Source organism: Podarcis melisellensis (genome assembly GCF_964234715.1).
Source record: "Podarcis melisellensis genome assembly, chromosome: 3".
NCBI classification, from domain to species: domain Eukaryota; kingdom Metazoa; phylum Chordata; class Lepidosauria; order Squamata; family Lacertidae; genus Podarcis; species Podarcis melisellensis.
In genome coordinates this window covers 119,801,934-119,815,900 of record NC_138530.1, presented here as the reverse complement: position 1 = coordinate 119,815,900, position 13,967 = coordinate 119,801,934, and the positions used below count along the sequence as shown (strand labels likewise).

At 40.6% G+C, this 13,967-nt stretch overlaps 1 protein-coding gene across 4 annotated transcripts in view; it reads right to left on the bottom strand.

Moving 5' to 3' along the window:
- RCBTB1 (RCC1 and BTB domain containing protein 1) overlaps positions 1–13,967 on the bottom strand; it is a 50,544-nt gene that overhangs the window by 14,084 nt on the left and 22,493 nt on the right. For all 4 annotated transcript variants that reach the window (XM_081906311.1, XM_081906312.1, XM_081906313.1 and 1 more), the window contains exon 8: positions 701–891. In XM_081906311.1, the coding sequence (XP_081762437.1) occupies positions 701–891 (191 nt within the window). The remainder of the gene's footprint in view (positions 1–700; positions 892–13,967) is intronic.

The window sequence follows — 13,967 nt, the reverse complement described above, 5'->3', positions numbered from 1 at the left end:
AAGAACCAAGAGCCTGCCTATAGGAAGAGAGGAAAGCATTTTGTGAAGTGCCAGTGGTTGAGAGTTTGGGAAACAGAACTAGATTTTGGAGGTGAAGGAGACTCTGTTCTTTATGTATGGTACACTCCCAGGGTGGAGAGAAGAGTGATGAAATTCTTTAAAAGGACATGAAGGGATTGAGACTTGAGAGAGAGAGAGAGAGAGAGAGATACGAGAATAATGCCTTTGGTCCTATAACCTCCTCACCATTATTTGTGCAGGGAGCAGCCAGCTATACTTGTTCTGAATGCAGTGAGGCATTTTTACTATTTTTCACAGGGTACCAGAAGCGATTGTTTGACTATCAAGCCTGGACAGAGTTTGGAAAACCTCATCTCCAAGCTCTGTAAAAATAAACAGCAGCTGTGTTAGAGCCACTGCAGCCTGGAGGTTAGCGTGCTGGACAACAACCAAAGTTCAAATCCCTGCCTGCCCACCTCTGGTCCTGCCATGATGTTCACTCTATAGTAATACTATAGAGGAGGACAAGCAATGAAAACAAGCAAAGCTGTGCCTTCTGACCATTAGAAGCCTGACTCAAATCCTTTTTGGTATCTGCATCCTTTGGCAGACTTTGCCCAGTGCTTCCTCCCACCCCAAGCCAGCGAAACTAGAAGCTTGTTTTCAGTGTTTAATAATAAAAAGTTGAGCATGTTCTCACCTACTGAGAGTAGACGCCACATCACAGCAGGAGTGGAAAAGCAAGCAAACACATCATCAGTGCAGGAAAAGTGGGTAACATGGGGAAGAACCACCGATTGCCCCCGACACTGACCCCACATGTATACCAGGCCACTCTGTGTCTTGGCAGCAGAAGTGTGAGCAGAATGGCAAGCTGCAATCTCTACTACTCTGAAAGAAAGAAAGAAAGAAAGAAAGAAAGAAAGAAAGAAAGAAAGAAAGAAAGAAAGAAAGAAAGGAAAGTTAGTTAGTTACAGGTTAGTCAGCTGCTGACACCAGACATTTACAATACACAAAGAATTGCATAATATGTCATGAAGGTATACATGGAGATTACAGGAAGTGTCATAACAGACTATGCAAGACATAAACAAATTCAGTTATCACAAGACTCCATAACTAGTAGCTTTAGTGCTGAAAAAGGGAGATTCATGAATGTCTCTCTCTTTAGGATGCACACTCTCTTCTTCTAAAAGTACATGCACCTCAGGGCATTTATCAGAGTATTTATGCTCAATTGCACAAGAAGGAATATTTATTACATCATTCCCAGTCTAAGAGGTGATGTGCATCACTGAACAATTGCCATATATAACTGGCAATGGGCAATGAAGGCCAGCTGCCTCAGATTGCCTCTTGCAGGAGCCACAGAGGAGTGAGGAAACCTGCAGCCCACTATCACCTGCAAGGCCACAGGTCCCCAGAGAGTGTGCCTGTTCCACAAGATCTAAGCAATTAAATAATCCAGCTGTGAACCTGCCAAAAACACCAACATCTGCAAATGGCAGGAAGAGAGGAGTCCTCCTCCCCTCCCCTCCCCCCCCCCCGTTGCCTCTGCAAACAGGAAGCAGATTTGTCTTGGCCTTCAAGCCGCCTAGATTTCAAACAGAGAAGACAAAGGAAGTGTTTCCCTTTATGCTTCCTTTGCCCACATGATGTGATTGCTGGAAGCTACAAAACCCATTTCCTTTGTTGATGCAGCATGATTCAAAACCACAGGGGCAGACTTTCCATGCAGTGGTTGCTGTAAGTGCCCATCACTTCCACAATGGAACAGATGGCAGCCTGGAACTGGACACTTTATGGTAGATAATAATTTGGAAATTCACAATTTTGTAAAGTGCTACATACCTGAATATGAAGTATTATGTCCATAAAACTCAAGCTTCTGCTTTTTTTATGGGTGTTTTATCTAAAACCTGTTATCTCTTTTCCCCCACCTACAGAAGCCCAAACAGTAGCATTTCGGTATAAAGCGGCAGAACTGCTGTATATGCAAGCATTATTAGAAATCTTATTCTATTGCTACAACATTGTAAGCAACAGATCTGTGTCACACAACCTGATACACATTTACTAAGAAGCAACAAGTCCCGCTATGCTAATTGCAGATTACACATAGGAAAGTGTGAAAATAACTGCGTGGGGGGCGGGGCGGGGAGGAAGGAAAGGCTTCTAATATTGTACAATCCCAGCAGCTTCACCACCAAGCCGTTCCAACATTTTCAGCTTTGTGCACCAAAGGTATTGCTGAGGCTTACAGCTGTCTGCACATTCAGTGCTATTCTCTCTCTCTCAGTACTGTTTTGTTTTAAGTGAAGGTACAAAAAGACCACATTTCCAAATAGTAAGTCATTGAAGACAGAATCATGTTGACCATACATTCTCTCAAATACTAGAATCCCTCCCCCTATGCTGCTATAAATGGACATCTAATGCTCTTGGATTCTACAGTGATAAAAAAAGTGCAACAGCTACATGTAGCCAATGCATGCCACCAGACAATACCACTAGAGCACCTAAAAAGGAAGGCATGGCCTGTAATAGATTTGATAAATGGCAAAATCCTAACCAAAAATGAGCTGATTTTGGGCCACTGCCATTAGATATGAAAAAGTGACCCCTTAGCGCCACATGGATGCCATGAGAGCAGAGAGAACATTCAGATGGTACAGATCCGTGTTCCTCACCTTGGGGTCCCCACATGTTCTCTGCCAGCTCTGCCATTGGCCAGCCCCCTTACCACTACCTCAAAGGCCATGTTGAGGACGTTCAATGAGATGAAGGAAGATTGTGAGGTTGTGCCTGATGCCTCAGGGCCCATATCTGGTTACCACAGCGTAGGATCAGGTTTTTGGGCAAGCATTTAAATGTGAAAATATGGAACACATTCAAAACAAGACACAATTAGACTTCCGGTTGGTCACCCAGTAATAGCAGACGGGAGCTCTTTCAGCTGAAAGAGCCCAGCGCTGTGAAGCAGGGGGAGACCGCAAGAGTGTTGCGGTCCCCCGGGAAAACCTCAGATCGGGTTGTCTGAGGACCTGGTGTTCTGGTGGGTGCCCTTTTGCGACTCCCCCGCTCCCCAGTTAGCTCGCAAGAGCCCCGAGAGTGAGTGGGGTTGGAGACACGGCACATCGGAAATGACTGCTTCCTTCACTGCGCGAAGCTCTGAGTCTGGCAACCGTGAGCGACCAATTCCTTCAATAAAAAGACTCAAAATTTGGAACTGTGTTTTTAAGTAAAGAGGCTCCTCCATTCTGTTGCGGACCTCCCGGGAGGGAAAGGCTAGACTCCATTGTGACGTCACAATGGAAGAGAAAACATTCAATCTTCGTTTCCACTGACTCTGTTATTTTGTATCCTGTGGCTGTCTGGACACATTTTAAAGTAGCTAAAAGTGTCTTCTACTTCCAGGACTGTCTGTTAACTTTATATGTGATCTGAAAAACTTATTTTTACTCGCAGCCTGCTTTAATAACATGGAACAGGGGGGCTGCTGGCTGCCTGGGCTGACACCTGTGGGACTGGTGGTGGGATCCTGTTTTCCTCTCTCATTCCACTAAGTTGTGGGACTGACCTTGAAATTCCTGAGCCATTATGTTTGCTGATAAACAAGAGAAGGTAACCACAAGACATGGCTCTAAAAATCCACCCTTTGACGAATCTGTAATGGTACTACTGAATGAAATTAGAGACAAATCACAACACAGAGGGTATAGAAAGACTGGATAAAAAGATTGAAGCTTTAAGTTCTGAACTGAAAGAGGTTAAGACTGAGATAACTACACATGATGCAAGGTTGGCACAGCTGGAGACAGGGTGCCGGACTTGGAAAGACTACAATATGAAAACACCAATTCGATTGACTTTCTTCAAATGAAGGAAAGGGAATCTCATTTGAGATTGAGAGGGGTGCCTCAACTGGATGAGGAGAAACTCAAGGAGTGTCTGATGGACTATTTTGTGGCGTGGTGGGATTTGAAAAAGGAAGAAGTTGAGTTGTGGATAGAAAAAGCTTACAGATTTGGGCCCAAAAAGGATAGAAAAATAACCTATGACTGTATAGTGGTCTTCAAGACCAAGGAACAGAGAGATACCATTTTGGGATTGCATTATAAAAAAGGCTTAAAAATACAGGAGAAATCCATCGTCCTCTTCAAGGAGATTCCTAGAAACTTCCTGAATTTGAGATCCAATTTTACAGAATTGGCAAACATTTTGAGGAGTAAAAACATTGTTTTCAGGTGGGAATTCCCAGAGGCTCTATTGTTTAAATTCGAAGGAGGGAAGCAAAGAATTGAGACTGTGGGGAGAGAGGGACAGATTTCTGCAAAAGCACGCGGTGGAACTTGGATGGCAAAGCCCGCAGCTGCCAGGGGCAGGAGCGGCGACCCCTTAATTTAACATCATGGTCTGAGAGTTTATTCTTGGAATGTCAGTGGACTAAATTCTCCTCAGAAAAGGAGACAGGTCTATCATGTGTTGGAAAAACAGAATTTGGGTGTAATTTGTCTACAGGAAACACATATTACAAGACTACATAGAAAAATTTTATCATAGGAAAAAAAAACTTGGACAAGAATTTATTTCTTCGGACAAAGTGAAAAAAGAGGAGTGGTTTTTTTATATCAAAGAAAAATGGAACCCAAAACTGATCTTTAAAGACGAGGAAGGAAGACACATAGCAGTGGAAATTACAGCACAAGGCGAAAAATATTTGTTATTGGGAATCTATGCACCTAATGATGGCAAAGCGGAATTCTTCAAGAACTTGGAAACAAGTCTTTGGGACTATTTGGATTACAAATTAATTCTAATGGGAGACCTGAAAGGAGTTACACCTACTTTGATGGATAGGACTCAGAGGCAAAAAAAATTGAATGCTGGCGGACTACCTAAGGCTTTCTTTGACATAACTGACAAATTTGATCTGTCAGACATATGGAGAGTCAGAAATCCAAGTGAAAAAGACCAGGTTTTTTTTCAGATGCAAACCAATCATTTTTGAGAATTGACTACCTATGAATATCCAGAGACTTGGTTCCTGAAGTATCAAAAATGGAAATTTGCCCTAAAACCTGCTCAGACCACAATGCAGTTTTTGTGGAACTGAAAATGTCCTTACAGGGTTCCTTCAGATGGAGAATGAATGATGATTTGTTGAGAAGTACCCAAATTGTAAATAAAGCCCAAAAAGCCCTAAAGGATTATTTCGAAATTAATATGAATCAGGGAACGGAAACAAGGGTTATTTGGGAACACCCCAGAGGACAGGATCACACTTCAAAACGACCTTGATAGATTAGAGAACTGGGCCAAAACAAACAAGATGAATTTTGACAGGGAGAAATGTAAAGTATTGCACTTGGGCAAAAAAAATGAGAGGCACAAATACAAGATGGGTGACACCTGGCTTGAGAGGAGTACATGTGAAAAGGATCTAGGAGTCTTGGTTGACCACAAAACTGACATGAGCCAACAGTGTGACGCGGCAGCTAACAAAGCCAATGCAATTCTGGGCTGCATCAATAGGAGTATAGCATCTAGATCAAGAGAAGTAATAGTGCCACTGTATTCTGCTCTGGTCAGACCTCACCTGGAGTACTGTGTCCAGTTCTGGGTACCACAGTTCAAGAAGGACACTGACAAACTGGAACGTGTCCAGAGGAGGGCAACCAAAATGGTCAAAGGCCTGGAAACGATGCCTTATGAGGAACGGCTAAGGGAGCTGGGCATGTTTAGCCTGGAGAAGAGGAGGTTAAGGGGTGATATGATAGCCATGTTCAAATATATAAAAGGATGTCACATAGAGGAGGGAGAAAGGTTGTTTTCTGCTGCTCCAAAGAAGCGGACACGGAGCAATGGATCCAAACTACAAGAAAGAAGATTCCACCTAAACATTAGAAAGAACTTCCTGACAGTAAGAGCTGTTCGACAGTGGAATTTGCTGCCAAGGAGTGTGGTGGAGTCTCCTTCTTTGGAGGTCTTTAAGCAGAGGCTTGACAACCATATGTCAGGAGTGCTCTGATGGTGTTTCCTGCTTGGCAGGGGGTTGGACTCGATGGCTCTTGTGGTCTCTTCCAACTCTATGATTCTATGCCAGCAAAGCAGTAATGAGAGGATTTCTCATTCAACAAAATTCAATTAGGATAAAGATACAGAATGAGAAAAAAGATAAAATTTTGGAACAACTAAAAGATAAAGAGAAGGGTCTTAGAGGGAACCCAAAGAATTTGCAGATACAAAAGAAGATTAAAGCCCTACAGATTCAATATTCACAGATTATAAATCAAGAAATAGAATGGAAACTAAGGAGGATGAAACAAAGGAATTTTGAATCTGCAAATAAATGTGGGAAACTTTTAGCTTGGCAATTAAAAAAGAGGCAAAAGAAAAGTACTATCACAAATATTGTAACAGAAGGAAAGTCTGTGGAGAACCCTGTGGACATAAGAAAATGTTTTCACAAGTACTACAAACAACTGTATAAAAAGGAGAAAGAGGACCAGGCCAAGACTGAGCAATTTATTAAAGCCAATGGTTTGCAGAAGATTCCTGAGGATAAAAAGATCCTACTAAAGGGACTGATTTCAAGACAGGAAGTGGAATATGCAATAAACTCAATGCAACTTGGCAAGACCCCGGGACCAGATGGTCTATCAGCAAAATAATATAAGACATTGGCTTATCAAATAAAAAGAGTATAGTCTTACCGAAGCTACTCTTTTTATTCCAAATGATTCCAATTATAGGAAAGACCAGCAGTATTGACAAGTGGCAAAAAGAAATTTCTAGATTTTTGTGGAAGGGTAAAAGACCAAGGGGCTGGACGAATCCCTAGCCGGAATTAAAATTGCCGGAAGAAATATCAACAACCTCAGATATGCACATGACACAACCTGGATGGCAGAAAGTGAGGAGGAATTAAAGAACCTTTTAATGAGGGTGAAAGAGGAGAGCGCAAAATATGGTCTGAAGCTCAACATCAAAAAAAACGAAGATCATGGCCACTGGTCCCATCACCTCCTGGCAAATAGAAGGGGAAGAAATGGAGGCAGTGAGAGATTTTACTTTCTTGGGCTCCATGATCACTGCAGATGGTGACAGCAGCCACGAAATTAAAAGACGCCTGCTTCTTGGGAGAAGGGCAATGACAGGCATCTTGAGAAGTAGGAAAACATAAAAAAGGGGGAAACATAAAAAAGGGGGAAAATAGATTGTGAGCCCTTTAGGGGAGAGAAATATAAACCACAGGATGTCGGGGGAAAATGGTAAAAAAGCTGGAGGGACCCCGGGAGAAAGAAAAGCATCTCGACAAGGGGAAATTAAAGACTTAGACTTTCTGTGGTTTAAGATTAAAGAGGAATTTAAGCAAAGGGAAACAGACATGGAAAACAAACTAGGAGAAATACAGGAGCAAATTGATAGGAAAATAGAAAGTGCTGTAGGCGAACTGTTGAAAAAGATACAAGATTTGACAGTTAAATCAAAAATAATTGAAGACTCCAATAAAAAAACACAAAAAGATTTGAGGGACCAAAAGAAGGAAACAGAAAAGCTGAAGGAAGAAGTAAAAAAATTAAACAAAACACAAGACCAATTATTGGGCAATTTAGCTATGACAGAAATGCGTCAAAAAAATTTAATTTAAAATTTAAAGGGCTCGCCAAAGAAGCAAATGAAAACATAAGAGGAAAAATAGTTCAGGAACTTGCAAAATGGTTGGAGATGAAAGAAGAACAAATAGCATATACAATAGAGAACGCGTTTAGAATAAGAGGAAAACCACAACAATTTAAGTCCAAAAGAATCCCCGGAGACTGTTTAGTAATATTCAACTCCATTGAAATGAAAAATACAGTGGTGCCCCGCAAGACGAACGCCTCGCAAGACGAAAAACCCGCTAGACGAAAGGGTTTTCCGTTTTGGAGGCGCTTCGCAAAACGAATTCCCCTATGGGGTTGCTTCGTAAGACGAAAAAATCTTGCATCCCCCCGCGGGTTTTTTTCGCTTTTTTCGCCCTTTTCTTAAGCCGCTAAGCCGCTTATCAGCTGTTCCGCTGATAAGCCGCTTAACAGCTGATCGCTGGAAGCTGCTTGACAGCTGTAGCGCTAATCCGCTAAGCTGTCAATGGGCTTGCTTCACAAGACAAAAAACCGCTATACGAAGAGCCTCACGGAACGGATTAATTTCGTCTTGCGAGGCACCACTGTATAATATTAAGAAATAGTTTTAAAAGAAAGTTGATGATCGGAGACCGTCCAATCACCATCTTTAAAGAAATTCCAATTAGGATCCTGCGCAAAAGGGAAGGATACAGACAGTTAACAAGTGTTTTGAGGAGGAACGCAATACAGTACAAATGGGAATTCCCAGAGGGGGTTTCCTTCTATCATAAAAATAAAAAATTCAAGCTGACAGATATTCATGAAGCAGAAAAGTTCGTGAGAAGATACGAAAAAGACCTGGGTAAAGAAGAAGTAGGACAGCGAGGAGGCGACTTGGTTGCAGGGGGGAATGGAGGGGGTGGAGTCGAGGAGGGGGGGGAGTCAGAGGAGGAAACGGAGGATTTTAGATCGGAGGAAGAGGAGGAGGGAGAAGACAGAGAGTTCAACAGAAAGGGAAGCACCAGACTTTTTTTTTAAAAAAAATATATTTTTTATTGAGTTTTCACATTTTATAGACATACACACACACAAACACAAAACACAAAACAAAACATATATAATGTTCATTACCCTCTTTCCTTGACTTCCCCGCATCTCTCCTTCCCCCATTCCAATTTCAATAGTTAATTCAGCAAGTTATTTCCTCTTCTCTCTATTATATTTTTGTCCTCTGTTCTTAATATTTAACATATCTTGTTGGGCTCAAGTTTACTTATCCTATTTTTACACATTAGCTCCTTTCTCTAAGGTCGTCCTACCCTCTCTCCCACGAAATCCTCCCTTTTTATTAAACAATCCATATCAAAATTAAAAAGAACAAAAATCATAAATTTTTACTATTCTACTCTCCCCCTCCCTCCCTGGCCCGGTTTCTGTCCCTTCCCATATCACTATTCTAAAAGAACAGTTTCAGCCCGGATTTCTCACATCCGAGGCTCTCAAGCCCCAGTTAGTCTTTCTCCATCTGTTTTGTTGCTTATTGGCCTTCAGTTCTCGAAGGAGTTGTGTCCCAAGTTCCATCTTCTTTCCTTCCACCAAAGTCAGTAGCAATTGCTGCCAAGGATCTGCCAATCTCCCATGTTCAATCTTAAAGAAAAGGTCCCAATCATACTTGTTCTTTCCTTCCACCGAATCAGTCAATAGCAATTGCTGCCATGGATCTGCCAGTCTCCCATATTCGAACTTGAGGAAGAAGTCCCAATCATGTTTATTTGTTTTTTTGTATTCCAGTATTCCAGATATTCCAGGGGCTTCTTCCTTTGTCCTTCTCTCCTTTTGCAGATTTACGGTCCACTGGTCCTCTTCTTCAGTTCCTTTGTTTCCTAAAGCTGCAGACTTTTGGTTGGTGCTTTCCATCTGAACATCCTCTCCTTCTTCTTCTTCTTCTTTTCCCCCCATTTCCAAAGCTGTCTCTTCTTTTCCGGCTGCCAGGTTTTTTTCCAACTTTGTATCGTCAGCAGAGTTGCTCAATTTCAGATTCAAGGTCACAAGTTGTTTGCTCATATCTGCAGTCTGCTCTTGTAAAGTTCCCACGAGAAAAAACATCCTTTCTATCTCTGCCCATAATTTTCCTTCTGCAGCCATTGCAGTATCCTTTGTTCCCTCCAGGGGGATTGCCAGTCTAATAGTTCTTTTCCAGCAATTCGTTACTTTGTTGTTCAAAATACTTTGTTTCCAATCAGTTCAGATACAATATGTCACCTTTAATCCAAAGAGAAATTTCTAAATATCACAGTTCCAGCCTCTAATCGTCCGTTTAACAGCTCTTTTGACAGCTGTCAAACTTTCTCTTTTTTTTTATCAGGCTCACACGCAGGACACTCCCGGGTCCAGAATGGGGGGGGGGGGATTACACAAAAGCTTCTAATATTCCTCTTTCCTCTCCAGCACAATAACTTTTAATCCATTTCGTGCAAGTTGTTTTTCTAAACACAAAAGTCTTTCCACCTTAGTGCTCCTCTCCTTACTTGAATCTTTTTGTGGGGGGGGGGAGTGTGGACTTCCTTTTAGCACATCCCCCGGTCGTACTCCAATCAAAGGTAAAATTTTAGTGTCGAATTTTCATTTTACTCACGGGTTCTTTGTTTCAGTCCAAATTTCAGGAAGGAAGACAGTGCTCTCCGGCCATGGCTCGCGGCTTCGCTCCGCCGAGGTAGCGATGGACTCTCAGCACCGCGCCGCACCCCAGTCCACTCCGCAGCCTTTAAAAAGGCTCTTCGCGGGTCGGGGAGGGCGTTTAAGGTGCCCACCGAGTCACCAAGTCCGCAGGCTTCAGCGCCTGCGGTTTTTGAGGGTCCCCGTGTCGCCGGCACGGCAAGACCCGTCCTCTGCGGAGCCGATTCCCTCCGGAGCTCGGAGGGAATCCGCCATTACCGGATCGCGCTATCCCGGAAGTCGGGAAGCACCAGACTTTAAATCAGAAAGTAGGATAAAGTGTACTTAGTCATAACTTGAAATGACCATTAAGTTTATATCGTGGAATGTGAATGGCTTTAATGATAAGTCCAAGAGGAATAAATTTGAAAAAATTATAAAGAAAAAAAATATCGATGTCATTTGTTGCCAAGAAACTCATGTTGCCAAAAAACACAAGCATATTTTAATAAATAAGAAGCTGGGAACAGAATTTATCAACTCAGACTCAAAAAAGAAAAGAGGGGTAGTAATTTATGTGAAAGAAAAATTAGAACCCAAGCAAATATGTAAGGATGAGGAAGGAAGAATCCTAGGAGTACAAATTAAATACCAGGGAGAAAAAATAAATGTGGTAACAGTTTATGCCCCAAACTCAAATAGACTGGAGTTTTTTTAAAAATTGGAGCAATTCTTATTAGACTTAGATAACAACAAATTGGTCTTACTTGGAGATTTAAATGGAGTACCGACACCAGAAATAAGAAATAAGAAGTTAAACCAAGGGAAATTACCGAAATCCTTTAATGACCTTGAGGAAAATTTAGATCTAATAGATATATGGAAATACAAAAACCCTACGACAAAACAATTCACCCACTTCTCTGAACCACACCAGAGCTGGAGTAGGTTGGATCAGATCTGGATCTCAAGAGAATTAACAACAAGAGTGGTGAATTGCGAGATCCAACCCAGAACTCTGTCGGACCATAATCCGATAACACTACAACTAAAGTGGAACACCCAGGGGCTATACAGATGGAGAATGAATGACTACTTATTTGAAACAGAAGAAGTGATTGAAAAAGCAAAAACTACTATAAAAGACTATTTTGACCTAAATATGAATAAGGGGACAGACATAGATGTAGTGTGGGACGCTAGCAAGGCAGTGTTAAGAGGCCTCCTGATACAGAAAAATATTCAAAGAAAAAAGGCCAAAGAACAGAAAAAAGAAGAAGTAATTAATAAAATGAGAATATGTGAGAAAAACATGATAAAAAAATTCGAACAACAATGGTTATAAACAAGAATATAAGATGCTCCAAACACAATACTCAATATTAATAAATCAAGAAGTGGAATGGGGAATCAAGTTAATGAAACAAAAGTTTTTTGAATCTGCAAACAAAACTGGAAAGTTCCTGGCGTGGCAATTGAGAAAAGGGAGAAAACTCAGTCTTATCAACAAAATAAAAGTGGAAGAACAAGTGCTAGAGGACCCCAACGAAATAAAAAATAACTTCCTTAAATTCTATGAAAAGTTATATAAAATAGAGGAAGAAGACTTAACAGGTATAGAAAAATATTTAGAAGAAAACAGCCCAAATAACATATCGGAAGAGGAAAGAAATGATTTAAATAAACCTATAAAAGTAGAGGAAATTAGAGAGGCAATTAAGAGGATGAAACTGGGGAAAGCCCCAGGCCCAGATGGGTTATCTGCTAAGTATTACAAGACCCTAGAAGAATATATAACACCGGTATTATGTGATGTAATGAATGAGATATTAAGAGGAGGAAAAACACCAATATCTTGGAAATAAGCATACATCACGTTGATTCCGAAACCAGATTCAGACAAACTTAACATCAAGAACTACAGACCAATCTCATTATTGAATAATGATTATAAGATCTTTGCCGATATAATGGCACACCGACTTAAAAAATGTCTGAGTAATCTCATCCATACTGACCAGGCCGGTTTTCTACCCAATAGACAAATTAAAGACAACATAAGACATACAATAGACATCATTGAATATCTAGAATGCCATAATGAAATTCCAGCAGTTTTAATGTTCGTTGACGCCGAAAAGGCATTTGATGTGTCTTGGGTTTTCATGATAAAATGTTTGGAAAGGTCGGGGATAGAGGGCACATTCCTGGAAGGAATTAAAGCGATTTATACACAACAAAGTGCTAGACTAATCATAAATAACAATTTGACAGATCCGTTTAAGATAGCGAAAGGTACCCGACAGGGGTGCCCTCTGTCCCCGTTACTGTTCATTATGGTGTTAGAGATAATTACAAATAAGATAAGGAAAACTCAAGATATTCGGGGTATAAAAATAGGAGTGAAAGAACACAAATTGAAATCATATGCTGATGATCTTATGTTGTCGCTGGAAGACCCAAAAAAGAGTGTTGGTAAAGTATTGGAACTACTAGAGGAATTTGGTTTTAAATTGAACAGAGCAAAAACGAAATAATGACCAAAAATCTGGAAGAAAAGACAAAAAATGATCTCGAAACTCAAACAGGGATTAAAATTGCCAAAAAAGTAAAATATCTCGGAATCTGGTTAACCATGAAGAACATAAATCTGATTGAAAATAACTACAAGAACACATGGAAAGAAATAACAAAGGACTTGGATACTTGGAACAGAATACACCTCTCTTGGTTGGGGAGAATGGCTGCGATCAAAATGAATCTATTACCAAAATTACTCTTTTTATTCCAAAATTTACCGATAATTAGGGGAATTTCACTATTTAAAGATTGGCAGAGACTACTTTCTAAATTTATTTGGCAAGGAAAAAGACCAAGGATTAAATTCAAATTGCTCACGGATCAAAAAGACAGGGGGGGATTTGCGGTCCCAAATTTACAGTTATATTATGAAGCAGCATGCCTTTGTTGGGTAAAAGAATGGATTGTCATTAAAAATAAAGATTTGTTAGATCTAGAGGGTTTTAACTTAAGATTTGGATGGCATGACTATCTGTGGCGGGATAAAGGAAAGAAACATAAAGATTTTTCTAACCATATTATTAGAGGGCCACTGTTAGAAGTGTGGGAAAGGAATAAAAAATTATTGGAACAGAAAACCCCCTGGTGGTTATCACCAATCGATATACTGACAAAAAAGAAAATAAACACTGAAGGGGAAAGATGGACATATGAAGATCTATTAGTTAGAAATGAATCCGGGTGGAGAATCAGACCATATGAAGAAATAAAAAATAAGTTGACTGGCTGGATTCAATATCACCAAATTAACTCCATGTGGACGGAAGATAAAAAGATTGGGATAAATGAGAAGAAATCTAGATTTCAGATTGAAATAATAGAAGGAAGAACAAAATTACTATCAAAAATGTATAACCAGTTACTTGAGTGGGACACCAAAGATGAGAAAGTGAAGGAGGTGATGGTGAAGTGGGCAGTGGACTTGGGTTATAATATAGAATTTGAGAAATGGAAGGCTTTATGGTGTAAAGGTATGAACTTCATGGCATGTACAACACTCAAGGAGAACATGTATAAGATGATGTACAGATGGTACATGACGCCGGTAAAATTGGATAAAATTTATAAAACAGGTGATAAAATGTGTTGGAAATGCAAGAGCAAGGAGGGCGACTTTATACA